General features: G+C 53.4%; 1 protein-coding gene across 2 annotated transcripts; it reads right to left on the minus strand.

Annotated features, from left to right (window-relative positions):
• Positions 1-1,713: 1,713 nt before the first annotated feature.
• LGALS9 (galectin 9) lies at positions 1,714-17,062 on the minus strand. 2 transcript variants are annotated; one of them, XM_066363746.1, is made up of 11 exons: positions 16,957-17,062; positions 13,637-13,728; positions 9,889-10,090; positions 8,833-8,943; positions 7,760-7,840; positions 6,111-6,146; positions 5,455-5,502; positions 4,803-4,844; positions 4,251-4,339; positions 3,949-4,111; positions 1,714-2,239 (listed from the first exon to the last, which is right to left on the minus strand). In XM_066363746.1, exons 1-11 carry the CDS (start codon positions 16,993-16,995, stop codon positions 2,093-2,095), a joined length of 1,050 nt encoding a protein of 349 aa, XP_066219843.1. In that variant the 5' UTR covers positions 16,996-17,062; the 3' UTR covers positions 1,714-2,092. The 2 variants fall into 2 exon arrangements, with proteins under 2 accessions (XP_066219843.1, XP_066219844.1); XM_066363747.1 differs by lacking the exon at positions 7,760-7,840.
• Between the last annotated feature and the right edge of the window lie 1,213 nt (positions 17,063-18,275).

Genomic DNA, 18,275 nt, shown 5'->3' on the forward strand with positions numbered 1-18,275 from the left:
ATAAACTTGGGGGCTGGTGGGTGGCACAGCCTGGACAAAAATCCCCCACAAAGGGATGGAGCAGCTTGGCCCTGCTGCCCCTCTGAAATGGGTTCGAGGCCAGCACACGGAGTGCACATCTGAAACCCGAGATAGGGTGGGAGGCATAGGCCTCGGCTGAGCCGGGTGCAGGAGGCACCCGCGCAGGGGATGCCGGGTGGGGCGGGGAGGGGCGGCGCTGGCAGGAGGCCAGCTCTGTAGCAAAGGCGCGACCACAGCCCGCTTCACAAAGTCACAGTACTTCGCCCTGGGACCTGGCACCTGGATGACAAGGCATGTGGGGTCAGGCTATATGTCAGTGACTTGGCAGTGAGGGAAGGACACACATCTTTCATGAGGAAGGCTCCTTAAGGGACTGAGACATGTTTCCTTCTCCCAGTGGGAACAAGGAAGGAATTCGACCAGGGGCTAAGTCAGGTTCCAGCAAAATCTGACTCCCAGCTTGGGTTTGGCCTCTGTTTCATCGGCTCCCTGATCCCCCTACTCAGTGGGGGTGGGGGTGGAGGGAGAAGGGGACATGCCAATGTGCAGTGTCCCAACAAGAACACAGTCACCTGGACCAGTGCCCCTCCCACAGTGACGTGGCGTGCACACTGCCTGGGACCTGGTTCCGATGCAGACTCCGATTCAGGTCTGCAGTGCGGCCCAAGATTTTGCATTTTTTAACAAGCTCCCAGGTGCTGTAGATCCTGCTGGGTCGAGGACTACGCTCTGAGCCTGCACCCTGGTTTCTGAGGCACTGGATTCTTGATGGAGTGAGCAGGGCCTGTTGGTATCATGTGGACACAGACCCGGGTCCCCCTGCACTGACCTGGTGGCTCGCAGGACCTCACACTGAGCTACTTTCCCTCCCACACCCTAACCTCCGACACCTGGGGACTCCCAGTGGAGCAACACAAGTCTCTCTTTTGAGTCAGCTTCTCCTGACCCTACCTGCTACCTCCTCCCACTGGGATCCAGGGTTCTGATGAGCCCACAGCCCTCACAGGCTCTATCCCAGCCTCTGGCCTATCTCAAAAGCGTGGGGCTAGGCCTGACCTGTGGTGGCGCAGTGGGCTAAAGCGTCGACCTGGAACACTGAGGTCGCCGGTTCGAAACCTTGGGCTTGCCTGGTCAAGGCACATATGGGAGTTGATGCTTCCTGCTCCTCCCCCTTCTCTCTTTCTCTGTCTCTCTCTCTAAAAAATCAATTAAAAAAAAACAACAAAAAAACGTGGGGCTACCTGACCTGTGGTGGCGCAGTGGATAAAGTGTCAACCTGGAAACACTGAGGTTGCCGGTTCAAAATCCTGGGCTTGCTTGGTCAGGGCACATATGCGAGTTGATGCTTTCTGCTCCTCCCCCCTTCTCTCTCGCTCTCTCTCTCTCTCTCTCTCTCTCTCCCCCCTTTCTATAATGAATAAATAAAATCTTAAAAAAAAAAAAAAAAAAGCGTGGGGCTGTTTCCTGGGTTCACCTCTTTTGCTAAGCTTCCTGCCAGAGATTCCTATCCAAAGATCCCACTTCTGGCTGCTTCTCCCACACCTGTGTAGGATTTGGGGGGACCCACTGAGAGCAAAAATGGATCAGGATCCCTTGCATCGAAGTTAGCCTATGCTCTCCTTGGCCAGGACCTCCCCAATTCCAGAAACCAATACATCTCCAAACACATTTAATAAACCACGATCGTCCTGCGCATTTGTGCCAACATGGATTTTTCTTTCTCTCTTTATTTGAAGGGCAATGGGACAGGGGTAACCTCCAGCTGAAAAAGATCCTGTACTTGGTGGAGATTAGCAGGTGTCAGTCAGGGTCATGTTCCTGGAGTGGGGGGAGGGTTGGTACCGGGTGAAAGGAAAGGTCAAAGGTTGGAGAAAGAGGAGGAGCTGAAGAGATCACCTCCCATGTGAGTGGCCATCTGGTGACTCGAGCCTGAGGTGGACTTGAGTAGAGGGTAGGATTGGGGTCAAGAGGGAGATGAGAGGGCAGCCCGGGCTGGGAGCTTGGGAAGGCGGAGGGGCAGATCCAGGCAGCACTGTGCTCCAGCCCGTGTCCCCAGGGCCAGGGGTCCCAGCTATGTCTGCACGTGGGTCAGCTGGACGTCGCCTGCCACTTCCAGGCTGTTGATGGCAGGTAGGTTCTTCAGTCGGTGGCAGTAGTCAAGCAAGTGCTGACCGTTCACGGCCACCTTGAGGCAGTGACCTTCACACATGATCCACACCTGAAGAGACAGGTCGTGACACTTGCACCCCACTTGGAAAGTCCTCAAACCTAAATGCAGGCTGGTGTCTCCCTCCTTCCTGCCTTCTTCAAACATTAATTAAGCACACCCCACACCTGCATTCGAGTCACCCGGAAGGATTCGCTCTTCATAAACACGCCGAGTGTTCTCCTTCCCGTCCTTTTACATATTCTGTTCCCCTGGCAGAGAATGCTCTTCCCCGGCTCCCCGCTCCGCACATCTTGCCCGCGTGGATAACTGCTATTCTCCCTTGAGGCGCCCCCCCCCCCCCCCGCTCTGGCTGGCCTTCCCTGCCTTTCCCCACCTCCTGACTCCCTACTAGTCAAGTCAGGTGTTCCCTTAGGTCATGTCCCCCGCCCCCATCCTCACTCTCCAACTGGACCCTACGCCCCTAGGGGCAGGAGCTCTGGCTTGTGCCACCCGTGTCCCTAGTGCCCGGCACACAGGGGTGCTCCGCACCTGCCCTTCTGCAACGGCTACCTCCTAACTTGTCTTTTTCACCCGAATATTCTCCACAAGGCAGTCAGAGCACATCTTTGAAGATGTCATCATCCCCTTCACAACACTTGCTGCACACTTACTGTGCACCAGGCACCGTCCTAAGCCTTTCATTCTTCCATCGCTGTGAGGTCAATACTGTTATTAGCCCAATTTATTAGATGAGGCATTTGAGACCCAGAGCTGCTAAGACACTTGCTCAAAGTCACGCAGCTCTCTAGAAATCAGAGTATTGATTGAGCCAGAGCATTGCTCTCTGGCTCAAAACACACCAACATCCTATATTAAAATCCAAATTTCTTTCCATGGCCCTCAAGGCCCTACATTAGCCATTTTCAATCCTGGCCTATTTAAAAAGATGGATGCCCAGGCTCACTCCCTCATTGGTTGGGGTGTGGCCAGGCATTGCTTTTTCTTTTTTTAAGCTCTCCAGGTAATTTGAATCTGTAATCAGGGTTGAGAACCCCTGCTCTGTGCTCTGGGCCTCCAGCCTCAGCCCCTCCCAGTTCCTGGATAGGCCACGCCCATGACTCTCACTTTGCCATAACAGCTGCTTTCTCCTATGTCTGCTGGGAATGCACCCCCTCAGATCTTTGTGGGGCAACTCCTTCTATTGTTGAGGTCTCCACTGCACTGTGGCCTCTGAGAGCTGTCCCCATCTGAGGCGTGTGGCCCCTGCCTGGGCCTCACTCTACCCATTATTCACTTGTGCTTTTGGAATAGCACCTGCTGTGATCTACACTGATCCTCCTCTGCCTAAACTGTAAAGTTCAGGGGCAGGACCCCATCTGTCCACTTCATGGCTGTCCCCCCAGCACCTGGGCTACTTCCTGCACAAAGTGGACCTTGATAAATGATTGTTGAATGAATGATTGAATGAGTGAATAGATGAATGCACCTCATTCTTATCTTTGATCTGGCAATTATTGGCTGTGTGACCTCAGACAAGGAACCTGCGTTTGAGAGATTTTTTCCAATCTGTAAATAGCAGATACTGCACCTCTTTTATGTGTTGACAGTAATAGTCAAACCATAACAATGATAATTTGTTGAACACATCCTCTTCTACTGGGCCCAGCCCTCACCTCAGAGGCCTCAGCTCCTATCTTGTTCGAGGCCCCCAGACACCCCCACCACCTGCTCACTTGCCCCTCCGGAGCTCCCTGGAGCCCCAGACTGCGACTGCTTACCAAGAAGCTCTGGCCTTGGAAGAAGGGCATTTTCTGGGTCAGGCTGCGCTCCTCAGGCCCCCAAGAGCCGCTGACCTGCGTGTTGCGGACCACAGCATTCTCATCGAAACGGGGGTTCAGGTGGAAAGCGATGTCACTCCCAGAGCGCAGGTTGATGTGGAACCTGGGGGTAGGCAGCTCATGTGGACCCCCTATGGCCCCTGACCTCTGGGCCCCTGCCCCTCCCCAGCCTGCCCAGAGCCAGGGGCGGGGCCACAATGACCTTGGCGTATCTCTCCTCCTCCCCAAGAGCCCAGGCTTACCTCTGAGCGCTGGGCAGGATGGTGCCCGACACGATGATGCTCTTGGTGGGGTACAGCCCGCCAGGGATGCTGGTGAAGAAGGGCATTGGCTGTCGGGAAGAGAGGGGTCAGTCAGCCAGGGGCAGCCAGAGCAGTGACCCCTGTAGGGGGTACTTCCTGCCAATTTCCATGAAGTTGAACTGTTACCTGAGTTTGACTAACTGTACCCATAAGCTGTATATTTTCAAGAAAGGATCATGATCTCTTTACTTGGTTAGCACATGTCGAAAGAAAACTTTCCAGTGCTCCTCAGATTAATGGGCTTCCACTGCCATGAAAAGAACTTTGGCTGGACACAAAAGGCTACCTGGGCTGAGAAGGGAGGGCCATGTAATATGCTCATGATGAAGGGACAGTTTTAAAGGTGACAGCTCCTTTCAACAGTCTTCTAATTTCCTTGGATGGTTGAAGAACTGCAGCTTACCAAAGGACTGCTTTTAATTAGGTAAGCTGCCCTTCACCTTCCCTGCTGCCCCATGGACAAAACCTCCGCCCCCCTGAGAAATCACTTACATAGGTGGGGTTGGGGTACGCCATAGGTGGGATTGTGGGGTTCTGTTGAGAAGAAACCGGGAAACTCAGTGTGGAATTGTGCCCGCGCCCACACCCACAGCCAGGCCCCCCACACACACACACACTCTCCAGGGGATGCTCCAATGGGAGGCTTCAGCCCCTGGATTCTTCCATTCCCCCTCCCTCTCCTCTCAGCCTTGGTGGAACTTCCTGCCATAGTCTCATGGTCACCTGCCCTCAACCCTTCCACAGCCCGCTCCCCTCACTCCAGGGCTCCCATCTGACTTGTACCAGCAGGAGGGAGAGAAGCAGTAGCTTAAGTCTGTGACCAGCAGTGACATCCGGGGACAGGAGGATGCAGGGCCTCAGATTCAGATGCTGGGGACACTGCCCTCTCCTCTCAGTAACAGGACCAGATTTCCGGCTGGTCCTCAGGCTCCTGCCTCTTGGGCCTCTGGGTAAAGCCAGCCTGATCCGGAATCTCTGGTGTCTCAAGGGGAGTTTGACTTGCACGTCTTCTGAGCAGAAGTTCCAGCTCCAAATGTCCCCATCTTCCTTGCTAAACTGCTCTCCTCCCTTCTCTGAGACTAGAGAACTCAATCTTTGCTGAAGGGGTGAGGGGCTGTGAGCTGACCATAGCTTTCGGACTTACAGGGAACATTTGTCCAGGGCTGTGCACTGTGTGGATGACTGTTTGAGTCTGGAAGAAAGAAATCGGGTTTTAACCATCTCTCACCAGTGTGAAGATCACCATCTACCACCAGAGGGCACCGTTTAGCACGCACCCTCCTTAAGTGGGCTCCGAGCAAGTCAACAGCTCAATCGCCTGACCAGATGCCCAAAATTACAGGCGAGAGGTGTTTCTCCTCTTAAGGGGATGAGGTAGGGGCAAAAGCTTCTCCTGGAGAAGAAATATGGCTTCATTTGTGACCTGTTGGCCCATCCTCCTCCTCGCGGGAATTTCTCTAGCATAGACAGCTTCACTTTGCAGGAAGAAGGAGGAGATGTGGAGTGTTGGTTTCCTGTGGCTGTCCACAGATGGCAGGGGCTTGGGCAGTTCAGGCTGTTTCCCAAATCATCAAGCCAGCCAGCCACCCCGGCCCCCCAAACCGCCCCACCACCACCACCACCACCACCACCACCACCACCGCAGTCAGGCGGGTGGGCAAGGGGTCTGGCCTCAGCTGACCCTCGGCCCCCACTCCACCTCCCATGGCAGAGACCCAACGCCTGGCCCTGCCTCCTCCTTTTAACCCACAGGAAGAACCAAAATGAAGAGGTTTAGAAGAGAGAGAGCAAGAGACTTACAATGGGAGCTTGGTTGGCTGCCCAAACACCTGAAGGCTGAAGGGAACGAGAAAATAAAAATGGTGGTTAACATTGACGACGGCAGAAACTGTGGTAAGAAACGTTTCCCCAGACTCAAGCTTGCTTCCTCCTTCCTGCTCCCAAGCGAGGCATCCTGAGCCTGTGGGGCCTGGACCCTTACCCCCTATTCCAGGTATGGAACAGAGTGGGGGCAGGTGGTCAGGGGTGGAGGACAAGGAGCATCCCGTTGGCTCCTCCAGAGAGAGAGAAGGATGTGTCTGATGTAGAACTGATAGCTCACCTTCGCTCCCAGAGACAAAACCATGACTTCCAGTGTCCTATTTCACCCGGAAGGGGAAACTCGCCTTTAATGAGGCTTATTGGGTGCCAAGCTCTGGCTTCGGTACATTGTGAGGGAGGCATCCTTAGTTTCTGTTTTGTTAAATGACACAACCAGGCTCAGAAAGCTTAAGCAACTTGCCCAAGCCTGACCACGTTGCAAGCAATAAAATGCAAAATGGTACCCAGGTGCGTCTGGTATCCAGCACACCCTGTCTTCCCCAGGCCAGGGCCAGAGTCAGGCTGCCTGGCAAAGGCTTCCAGGAGCTCTGCCAGTCCTGAAATCGGTGTGGCAGGCGGCAGGGGCCCTACCTGCAGCATGATGGGCCCCAGGGAGGCTGGGGAGAGAGGCACCTCTTGCCCTCAGCATCCATTGCTCAAGTGGCCAAAGGAAGGGCCAGACCCTGCTTCTTTTCCTTCCCTAGACCCTCTCCCCACCCAGCAGATTGTTCTTCTTGCCCTGGCTGGTCTCCCCTCCTACTGGCTGTGCAAACCACAATTCTCACTCATTTATCGAGTCCCCACTGCAGTCCAGGCACTGTGCAAAGTGCTGGGAATGCACAAAGGGACAAGTCACAACTCTGAGCTCATGGGTGCAGGGAAGGAGGGGGTGGAGTGAGGGGGACAGACATGTGAATACAGTTACAACAGCACATGGTGGCTGGCAGAGTACAGAGTTGTAAAAAAGCCCATGGGGATGGGGAGGGCGTGGGGCATCCAGCCATCTGTCAGGCTGGGAAGATGGCCCTGAGGAGTGCCATTTAAGCAGAGCATTGGCAGGCAGTTAGGGGTTGGCTGCGGGTGAGGTGGCAAAGGGTACTTTCAGTACCAGGACAGCAGATGCAAAAGCGTGGTGGCCAGAGGGAGCCTGGGGGAGCATGGAGGCTGTGTGAGTGTCGTGGGCGAGGTGCCGTGCCTGAAGGTGGGCTGGGCAAGACTGGGGCGGATTCTGCACATCCTGCTGGGACTTTGACCTTTACTTAGAGGGCTTGGGGCCTTCAGGATTTTTAAGCAAGGAGAGGATAAGATTGGATTTGCTTATAGGAAGTTCGCTGTGACAGTGGGTGGGTGTGAGTGGGCTGAGGGATCAGGCGGCCTGGACCAAGGCAGTGGCTGAGGGAAGGGGAGGCATTGGTGTGCTGGAAAGATATTAAGGAAGGGAAGGACAACCCAAGGATGACTCCCAGGTCCTGGCTCTGGGTGGCTGGTGAATGGAGATAGGGCACCTTGGGTAGGCATGATGTGGCCTGTAGGCCCTCTGTCCTTCCCACTGACTGCTAAGCCTCCCAGCTTCTCCACGTTTGACTCACTTTTGGTTTGCGCCCCCTGGGTGGGAAACAGGCAGTCTGCTTCATGGAGAAGGCATGCTGGAAAGGAACTGCACGTGTGTTCTGTTGAAACAAAAGGCGCCATGGGGCAGAGAGTAGCTTTCATGGAGCCACGAAAGGGTGGAAAGGCAGGGGCCATGGCAAGAGGGGGAAAGCCAGGCAGGCGAGGAGAGAGTGGGTAGGGAGAGAGCAAGAGAGGTGAGGACCAAAGAGAGAGGAGCTCGTGTTTGTTGAGGGCCTACTGTGTGCTTTTCTCATCTCAGGGAGTGTAGTCAAATACGGAAACTAGTAACGACAGCTCCGGTCCAGCTGCCTGGGGCCTTGCATGTCCTCATCTTCCCAGTTTTTACCAAAAGCCAGAAATTCAGATTTCCATGTGATATCACCTGGCCTTTAAAAATTTTGCGATAAAATGTCCCACCTTCACCACTGTTAAGGGTCCAGGTCGGTGGCATTAAGTACGTTCACATTGATGTGCAGCCATTGCCACCATCAGTCTCCAGAACACAAAACTTCTCCTGACCTTTAAGGTGTCGCCAACACATTCAAAAAAGTTTAAACACAGAGCAGGTCAAATAGATCCAGGTGTGGGCCCATGTGGGCCGTTGTGTGGGCCTCTGACATGTATTGCCTCATTGAGCTCCCACAGTAACCCATGGGGAGGCAGTGACTGTGTCCCTTCCACAAATAAGAAAACTGAGGCTAGGAGAGGCAAAGGCACTGTCTGAGATCCCACAGCTGATGACATGGCAAAGCTGGGATCTGAGCTTAGAGTCAGTTTGATTTCTAAGCCTGGGCTCTTCCTGGAAGAGCCTCCTAACCAGGGTGGAAATACGACACAGAGTGACAGAGAGGAGTAGCAGGAGTCTGGGAGCGTGAGGCAAGCACTCTGCACAGAGACGGTGACACAGGAAGGGCGGGATGGGGGAGTCAGAGCTAGAGGTGTGTCCCCAGAGTCACCTGGGTACCTTTGGGCCGAACCAACAGAACCTAGGCATAGCTAAACCGGGCCCTATGCCCAGCCCTTGGGACAGGTGCCAGGTGGATGATCTGACCTGGAAGCTGATGAACTTCAGCGTCACAGCGCCGGTGACAGAGATGGTGTCCACGCGGTGGAAGGGCACGCGGTGTGAGTACTGCATAAAGAGGCTTCCGTTCACCGTCACCTGTCAACATGAGTGACTATTCCAAGAGGGGATCCCAGACCGGGCTGGGGAACACACCTGACCAGGACTCCTGCTTCTAGAAATGAAGATCTGTCTGGTGTTCACATCCCTCCCCAGTAGGTCGGGGCACCAGCCTTCAGAGCTGCACCAGTTACAGGAACATGAGTCCGATCAAAGTGCATCCAAACCCAGCCACCACTTGGCTTTAGTTGTTGGCCTTTCAGGTGTTATGGTTGTTTGTTTATTGCAGTAGGTTTGTCTTTCCAGTCTTAGCTCACCTGGGGTATTATTTAAATACGCATAAAATGCTCCGTAGGGAGCAGAGGAGAGGGGACCTCAGGTGGACCTTTGAGGGGAAGGGACCATCCACATTCACACAAAGAAGCGCGGACACGGCCATCCATCTCCCTGAACCCAGCAGCATTGCTCTGCTTGCAAAAGCAGTTTACAACACCATGCAAGACTAAGCCATTCTTAGATCCTGGATAAAGGCTTCAACAACATCACCAAGGACCTGGACAGGACAAATGGCTACAGCAGGAAAATGGAATGAAAAAAAAAAAAATGGAGTGAACTTGGACCCTGAGAGCACGTGGTGACCTACCTAGTTCTTATTTCTTAGTCATAGAAACAACAGGTGCCCCTGGCCAGAGGCAAATTTAATGGCAGGTGCACCAGGCACATGCCCAGGACCCCAACTGCTGAAGGGCCCCACAAAACCCCAACTTGACACTTTTTTCTAATGACAAGGGTCCCAATATTTTCTTCTTCATCCAGGGCCTCAACTGACCTTAATCCGCCTCTGCCCCTGGCGGTGCAGGTGACGGTGTGTAAGGTCCCGTTCTCTGCATAATAGCATTGCTTGGGTAATTGCTAAGGGTTTTTCACCGCACCTGATGGGGGAGGGAGGGAGGGGGGAGGGTGGGGAAGAGAGTTCCGGCTCACCTGGAAGCCAGAGCTCTGCACCAGGAAGCGGAGATCAAAGGGACTTCCCATCTGGAAGGGCATTTGCTTCTTCCTCTCCTCCGACCCCCAGCATCCTTTCTGCTTCGTGTTGCAGACCACATACCCACCCTCTTCAAACCGAGGGTTGAAGTGGAAGGCAATGTCATTGCTACTGTAGCCAGTCTGAAAGTTCACCGCAAACCTAGGCAGAAGCAATCAGATAGTGTTCTGGTTTATTGCCAGTGGCAGGAGCAGGAGGGCCTCATGCCCTTGACTTGCGTGCCTCCTGGAACTTGCATACAACCTGTGTGGCAGGTTTGCACCCGTCCTCACTTTGTTGCTTTTCTTTGCGTTTAACCTAATTGGCATCTAGTGTTTTGTGGTAATTATTGCATTTTTGCCCTTTCCAGTACGACTTTCTAAAAATAAGTGGAAAATGGGTAAAAAAAAAAAAATGTTGACACCAGCAACAGGAAGCATAGATCTTGGAAACTGATGACAAATTTATATCAAAGATGGAAATCAAGGACGATGCCTAGAAGCAAGAGCCTTTGATGCCAAGTGGGCACTTGTGAGAGGCCAGGCCACGTCTGCTCAACTGGGAAGGAAGAGAACAAATTGGAAGGACATGTGAAATTGATGGACTACCCCTACCATGACCATGTCTAACAGGAGAGGCGTAGGATAACTACTAGCTCTCCAGGCAGGAGAAATTCCAGTACGCGTGTCTGTTCCTCATCAGAGGTTGGTGTGTGTTCCACACACGAGATGTGGAGTGGTGCCCCTAAAATCCGCTGGCCTGGACCCAGACCCCAGCTCTGTACTGTCTGTCATTTTAGGTGACCCTGAACCACACTACCCTCAAGTCACCGCACCCAGGAAAGACTCCCTACCTTCCTTTGGGGATGATTAATGAAGTAGTGTTCAGGAAGTCCCTCCCACAAGTACATTTTTGTTCCTGTTTCTCTCCTTGGAAGGAAGCTCTCACTTCCTTTTCTTTTTAAAAATTTTTTAAATTATTTATTAATTTTAGAGAGGTGGGGGGAGAGAGAGAGAGAGAAAGAAAGGCAGAGGGAAGAGCAGGAAGCATCAACTCCCATATGTGCCTTGACCAGGCAAGCCCAGGGTTTTTTGTTTGTTTGTTTGTTGTTGTTGTTGTTGTTTTACAGAGACAGAGAGAGGGATAGACAGGGACAGACAGACAGGAATGGAGAGAGATGAGAAGCATCAATCATTAGTTTTTCGTTGGGGTTCCTTAGTTGTTCATTGATTGCTTTCTCATATGTGCCTTGACTGTGGGCCTTCAGCAGACCGAGTAACCCCTTGCTCAAGCCAGCGACCTTGGGTCCAAGCTGGTGAGCTTTGCTCAAACCAGATGAGCCCGCACTCAAGCTGGTGACCTTGGGGTCTTGGACCTGGGTCCTCCGCATCCCAGTCCGATGCTCTATCCGCTGTGCCACCACCTGGTCAGGCAAAGCCCAGGGTTTTGAACCCATGACCTCAGTGTTCCAGGTTGACACTTGATCCACTGCGCCACCACAGGTCAGGCCCGGAAGCTCTCACTTTCAAAACTTCTTTGAGTATATATATCTACGGCTCTCAAAAGAGGAATTAAAACAGAACCTTCCAAGGAGCCGGGCTCACAAAAGGGGTGCAATAAATGTTTGTCCTGCCTTTCCCCAGACACATGTCCTCAAACCAGTTTCAATCTGAGGTTCTCCACCAAGGTGTCACTGTCTACTCTAGCCTTCCCAGACTCAGCATGTATGTGATTCGCAGCCTGTTTCTTGGAGTCACTCTTGTGTCTCCAACTCATGCGCAGCACTCAAGAAAGGCCTCCTGCTTTCCTGTCTTCTGCATCCCCCCTAGGGCCAGGCGTTGTACCGAGCCAAGAGGTGGCCCTTGATACACATTCTATTCAATTCCCGTGGAGCCCATTTGATTTCTCTGTGGAGGAGGGCGAGTTCTGGGTGTGTCCTCAATACCAGGTCACTCTGTGGGCCCTCAGCCAGCAGGGACCTAGGGAAATGCATGGCCAAAAGCCCAGCCAGCCCTCCCTTTGGGAACTTTAAAAGGAAAGGAAGCTCCCACTGACTCTAGAACCAGAAAACCTAAGTTTATATTCCTCTTTAAATGTGACTATTGGGCCCTGGCCGGTTGGCTCAGTGGTAGAGCGTCGGCCTGGCTTGTGGGGGACCCGGGTTCGATTCCCAGCCAGGGCACACAGGAGAAGCGCCCATTTGCTTCTCCACCCCCTTCCCTCCTTCCTCTCTGTCTCTCTCTTCACCTCCCTCAGCCGAGGCTCCATTGGAGCAAAGATGGCCCGGGCGCTGGGGATGGCTCCTTGGCTACTGCCCCAGGCGCTAGAGTGGCTCTGGTCGCGGCAGAGCGACGCCCCAGAGGGGCAGAGCATCGCCCCCTGGTGGGTGGGCAGAGCATCGCCCCTGGTGGGCGTGCCAGGTGGATCCCGGTCGGGTGCATGTGGGAGTCTGTCTGACTGTCTCTCCCCGTTTCCAGCTTCAGAAAAAAAAAAAAAAAAAGTAATTTTTAAATGTGACTATTGTTTCTGAAATATCTCTGAATGTGTTTCCCCTTGTGGTCTTCCAGCTCCATTCCTTTGGTCCTTTGAAAATCCCTGCCCCAGGGAGGAGAGGGTGCAAAAGCTCCCATGCAAAGAGGTAGGGACAGTAGGATGGGAGCAGAAAGGCTCCTTGGTGGTGGGAGGAGGGGTAAGCAGAGGGAGAAGGAGAGAGAAGGGCAGGGAGGTTCAGAGCTGAGGTCCCAGATTCCCCTGATGGCAGAGTTTAGAGGGTGCCTCACTTTCCTTGGAATCTCCTGGGAGCACGCAGGGCTCTCGGAGAGGTGCCAGGGTGCACGTGGCTATAGCCACCGGACAGGGGAGGCGATGGCAGAGAAAAGCCTTCTGGAATCCAGATGCCACGATGAGGTAGAGAGGGCCGGGGAGTGTTGTGAAGGGGTCCAGAAGGTTCCCGCGCCCCATGATAGGTGATAAAAGAGCCACTGGAGGCAAAAGACATCTAAGATTGAGGCCGAGAGGCTTCCGAGAGAGCCATGTGTCCAGAAGGCACCCTGGGCATTGTGGGCGTCAGCAAGCAACCACCATGGTCGTAGATCCCACCCAAATCCGGCAAGTGCCCCACACTTCCACACCATTCGGACCTCAGCAGAGGTCAGCCAGGGCCACCTGAGCAGTAGGGGGCTCTCCATCCTCTGAGCAGATGTACAGGCTCTTCCCTGTTCCCCAAAGTCCCTTCTTGGGTGGAAAACAGTACTGACATGTTTGTATTTTGAATTGACTTAGTATTTTCCAGGAAAGAACTTGAAACCGAAAGAGACCAAATTACATCTGATGGTAAATTTTAACATTTCCACATCAGCCACAGGAGGGCTTTGATGTGACAGCAGTTATGGGAAATAAAGGAAGTGCTATTTTTACAACTCTGGGTCTTAGTGTGCAAAGTTCAATCCTAGTCCGTGATGGTCTGCCGCCGGGCAGGCCTGACTGTGCTATCTCCGGGTCTGTGGGGAGGCTCTGTTAACAGTGTCCAGATGCTGTTGGCAGAGGGCAGAGGAACCATGCGGTGTTGGCAGGGGCCAAGCCCTACCCACCCAGCGTCCCTGAGCCCGGGCAAAGGCAGCTGGGAGAGGGTCGGGTGAACCAGGCTGAGCTGACAGGTGCCTGGTTTGCTAAGGGGCAAGGCTGGGAAGAAACAACAGTTCCTGGTACCTGTTTCCACTGGAGTAAAGAACAGCCCCATTGACAGTGATCTCAAGTCCGTCCTGGAGGCCCCCTTGGATGGCCCCAGTAAAGGGGACAATCTGCAGGGAGAAGGAGACAGTCAGTCAGTGGGCCTGCCTCCTGTGTCTGTCCCCTCCGGCACTTGCTAGTGTCTGGCCTGGTATGCCAGGCACCGTGGTGGGTGCTGGGTGCAGCTGTGAACTGAACATACGGGCTCTCAGTCTCATCTGTAGTCACATGGACATTCTGAGACTGACAGGAGACTGTCGGACTCTGAGAAGATGTGACCGGGAGCTGGCCTCCTTTAAGAGGTCACAGCTTCCAAGAGAAGGAAGTAGCATGCACATGACCCTGAGAGAGGAAGGAACCAGGGTGGTGAGAAGGGCTGCTGGACTCTAGGCCAAGCTCCATCCAAGGCCCCAGGACCCTGGTTGAACCTCAGAAACCCAAGGGACCAACGAGGTTACCAACGTATTCTAAAGAATAAACCTCGGGTTCACCCAAGAAGGCCAAGCAGAAGGCATCCACCTCACCTCTCCTGCCCACCCTACCATAGAACTGTGGTGACCATGACCTTCGTCCTCCCAGCCACCTTAGGTAGTGCCTGTTCCTGAATGCTCTCTGCAGCCACAGGGTAGCCTCCTCCTCTACGCCTGCCATGGGCTCCCATCGTTCCCCCAGGCCCTGGGCAACTTCCGAAACCCTCATGTGGCATGTTTGCTCCTCCTAGGCCCCATCGGCACTCATCCTGTCAAACTCACTTTCCTGGGTGCTCTAAGGAGCAATGGTGATGGTGAGGCTTGCATCATGTTAGAGCCAAGCATAATCCAGGTTTGAATCCTAATTCTGCTGCTCATTACCTGAGTGGCCTTGGGAGGCTTATTTAACCTTTCTTTGCCTCAGTTTCCTCATCTGTAAAACAGGGATAAATCTTAACTTTTGTGTAAGATCGATGATTTAGTGAGAAAAAGTCTGGGGAAGAGACTGGCACATAGTAGGTGTCTCTACCACACCCTTCTTAGTCTCTCTGAGCAAAATTCCCAAATTGGTTACTTCTTGACTTTTAAAGTGAACCTCCAGAATGCCTTTTATCTAACGTGGTCGGTAACCCGCGTTAACCTAGGAGAGGGGGCTTCCAGCTCTTAGTCAATTTTTACATTTTTCAACTTGTTAACATTTTCTCTAATTTCTTCTTTAAGCCAACTCCCTGCAGAAATGAAATGTTTGGAGGAGCCAGGTGGGTGATGTATACGAGTGAGGTGGCCAGGTAGGGGACAAGCGGGAGTGGTAGAGACTACTGCCAAAGTAAATACCACCTCTCTCATCTAAAGCGACAGAGTCCTCTCGGCTCCAACAGGATGAACTAATTAATTTAGGGTGGATTAATCCCTCTGCTGGGTCAGAACTTGCTCCAGGCTCCTGAGCCAGGTCAGGAGGCTGAAATATTTTCTTCCTCTTTCTATTTGGATGTTCAGACTGCAGAACCAGGCCCCATAGGCCAGAGGGTGGGCAGCCTCCTCCTGTAGGCCCAGGGTCACCAGCGGGCACCCAGCCCCAGCGGGCAGAAGGCCTCACTGCAGGGAACAGTACGAGGCTTTCAGCCAGAGGATGCCGCTGCCCCAAGCGTTCTGAGCTGCTTCTGTTGGCCAGTTTCCCTGCTACCTAGTTATCCTCCCAACAGCTGGGGCCGTTATTAGTGCCACCTCTACAGATGAGGAAACTGGGGCACAGAAAGGTTTGGTAACTTGCGCAAAGCCACACAGCTGGTCAGTAATAGAGTGGGTTTGCATCCATCCCAGCACCCATGCTTTTAACCGCCACACAGGCCACTTCTCACAACGAAGCATAGAGCATCCTCACTCCTGGCTCCCTGAGTGCTTCTGTGGACCCGACAGCAAGCCCCGTCCTGCTTGAGGTTCCAGCTTCCATCCTGACCCCTGAGGAAGCAGGGCCAGATGACGCCAGGGGGGCTTGGGCAAGGAATGGGGGGCAAGGCCCCCACAGCAGGCCCTCGCGGTGTTCAGCATGTCAGCACAACACACTTTGGTGGAAGAGGAAGATCACTCCTGACTGCTGGAAGTCAGTGTGTCACTTGGGAGAGGGTGACCATCGGGGGTGGACGGGTGCTCCTGGAGCCTGTGGGGGCTACACCCATCCTCTTTCTTGTCTGGATTCCCAGGCCCTGTTTATTTTTAATTGAATGTATTGGGGTGACACTGGTTAACATAGTTATACTGGTTGTAGAAGCCCAATTCTCTAACATATCTCTGTACATCATATGGTACTGTGTGTTTACCCCCCACAAGTCAAGTCTTCATCCCTCACCATTTATTCCCCATTCCCTTCTCCACCTCTCCCACCTACACAGTCACCACACTGTTGTCTGTGTCCGTGAGTCTTCCTTTTCTTTCCCTCTCTCCCCATCCCTCCCCTTACTGAGGGATCTCCTCTTACAGAAAATCAGAAAATGAGCCCTAGCACGTTCTGCCGCGGAGGCGCCTGGAGGCGCCGAGGGGCCTGGTCTCCAGTCCCCCGGGCAGCTACCTCGGGTTGAGCCGCGGGCCTTGCGGGGGTGGGCCTCCCGTGAAGCCATGGCAGATCCCCGCCCAGCACTCTGCTCTGCCCACCTGCCAACACCATGCCCCTTCCCCAGGAGGGCTCTGTCAGCCCACCTCCCCAGCCCCTCAGGAAAGGCTTTGCCAAGACTGGGAGAGGCTGGTGCCGCAGAGCGGGGACCAGGAGGCCACACCCTAGATATGTCACCTTACTTAGTCCTTAGCCCAATCCTGAGAGGTGCCTCATTTTACAGATGTGACCACTGAAGTAAGAGTAGCATGCCTGAAGTCACGAGCTAGTAAATGGCTGAGCCCAGGAGGGCTATCTCATCTCCAAAGTAAGTGCCCCATGCTGGGTGCTGTCTAGCCTCCCCCAGAAGCCCTGTTCGCTTCCCTTTAATTTAAACAAACCACTGCTCTTCTAGTTGTTACTTGTGCCTTCTTCCCCTCAGCACCCAGGACAGGACAGGCTCCCAGAGGAAGCTCAGTTAACTTTCCTCAGATGCATGATTCCGGGTGGTTACCGTTCCCTCCAGTCCCAGGAGGCACAGATGAGATCCACCAGGGGCAGAAATTGTGTCAGGATTGCCCCACCCGGCATTTCTGTCCTTCTGTGTTCTCTTCGGGATGCCCCCTCCACCCCTTGCCCCCTGGGTGTGTGGTTTTCTCAGAGACCCAGAGCTGCGTCCCAGTCCCTGGCGAGGCTACCAGCTCGCTGGCAGTACCACCCGTGCCCGCAGCCCGGGAACTCACTGGGCTCACGAAGGGAGGCTGGGAGTTGCTAAAGGCCATCTCTCCTCCACTCGGTGGTTCCCGCAGCTTCTCACACCAGCCAGGTAGCTCTCTGCACTGGGGAGGACTTTGCAAGGAAAGAGAAACCAAAGCAATTTGGCAGGTATTCAAAGGGGAGGAGCCTGGAGCAATAGGAAGTGGGACTAGAGAAAGAAAGGGGTAGAGTGCCGGGGAAGGAGGAGCGCGGGTGGGACTCAGGGACAGGAATGTAGGGGCCCTCACCCCAGTGACCTCTCCTTCCTCTCTCCTCCTGTGCCCCACCCCGAGTAAATCAAGTTTGGTTCACATACTGGTTCAAAGAGCCTGGCCACACTGACATGGCAATGAGTTTCCAGATGACCCTGCCTGTAAGTGTGGTGCCGTGTCGCCTGAGTATGCTCAGTGACAATGTCCAGAAAATAAAGGGGCAGCACAGGGGGGAAGGCCTGGTTATTCCCATTTTACACACAGAGAAATTGACATGTTCACGGTCACACAGCTCACTAGAGGCAGCCTGACTTCTATGAAGATCCTTAGGTTCTCAGAGGCATTTCTCTCCTTTAAAACTATGTTCCTCATATAAAAACATCATCATGGAGAGAGAAATGTTTTACAAATGGAAAACCTCATAATGGAGGTTATGATATCCCTGCTTCCAGAGGCACCCAGGAGCTTCTGAGTCCCCTCTATGAATTTATGTCTTTCTTCTCTCCTCCCTCCCTCCCTCCCTTCTCCTCTCTCCCTTTTTTGTTGGGGCTTTAGAATAGGGAGAGAGAAGTCTTGGACATACTGGAACACCCCAAGTGACATGGAGGTCAGCGTAATATTAAATACACTGCCTTTAACTGACTTCAGCACCTCGTTAAAATAATGATTGAGCCTGACCTGTGGTGGCGCAGTGGATAATGCGTCGACCTGGAATACTGAGGTCGCCAGTTCAAAACCCTGGGATTACCTGGTCAAGGCACATATGGGAGTTGATGCTTCCTGCTCCTCCCCTAAAAAATAAAATAAAATAAAAAATAATGATTGAACAGAGAATAGCAGGATAGACTGGGTTGAGGGAGTGGGGAGGAAAGGAGAGGAGCAGTGACAATAAACTCATCTGATGTCAAGCAGGTCCCTGAAATGTGCTAGAGAGAAAACCAATGTGCTACCAGTCAAGCCAAGCGGGTAGAAGGTGCCCCAGGGTCACACACGTGTCTGTACCACTCTTATTTCTTGAACCTTATCTAGATGCACCAGAGTTTGCAAAGACTGAGTTCTTCGAGAGGCTCCGGTTGACTGAGGCCATGTGTCCA

Source organism: Saccopteryx leptura, chromosome 2, assembly GCF_036850995.1.
Source record: "Saccopteryx leptura isolate mSacLep1 chromosome 2, mSacLep1_pri_phased_curated, whole genome shotgun sequence".
Lineage (NCBI taxonomy): Eukaryota > Metazoa > Chordata > Mammalia > Chiroptera > Emballonuridae > Saccopteryx > Saccopteryx leptura.

Bases quoted from the DNA above. Each gene is read 5' to 3' on its own strand.
- LGALS9 (XM_066363746.1), bottom strand. From the start codon at position 16,995: ATGGCCTTTAGCAACTCCCAGCCTCCCTTCGTGAGCCCA. The intron at 7,841-8,832 runs GTCAGATCATCC...TTGTTTCAACAG, and splicing joins TGAAGTTCATCAGCTTCCAG to AACACACGTGCAGTTCCTTT. The intron at 4,845-5,454 runs GTAAGTCCGAAA...TCTTCTCAACAG, and splicing joins GCCCTGGACAAATGTTCCCT to AACCCCACAATCCCACCTAT.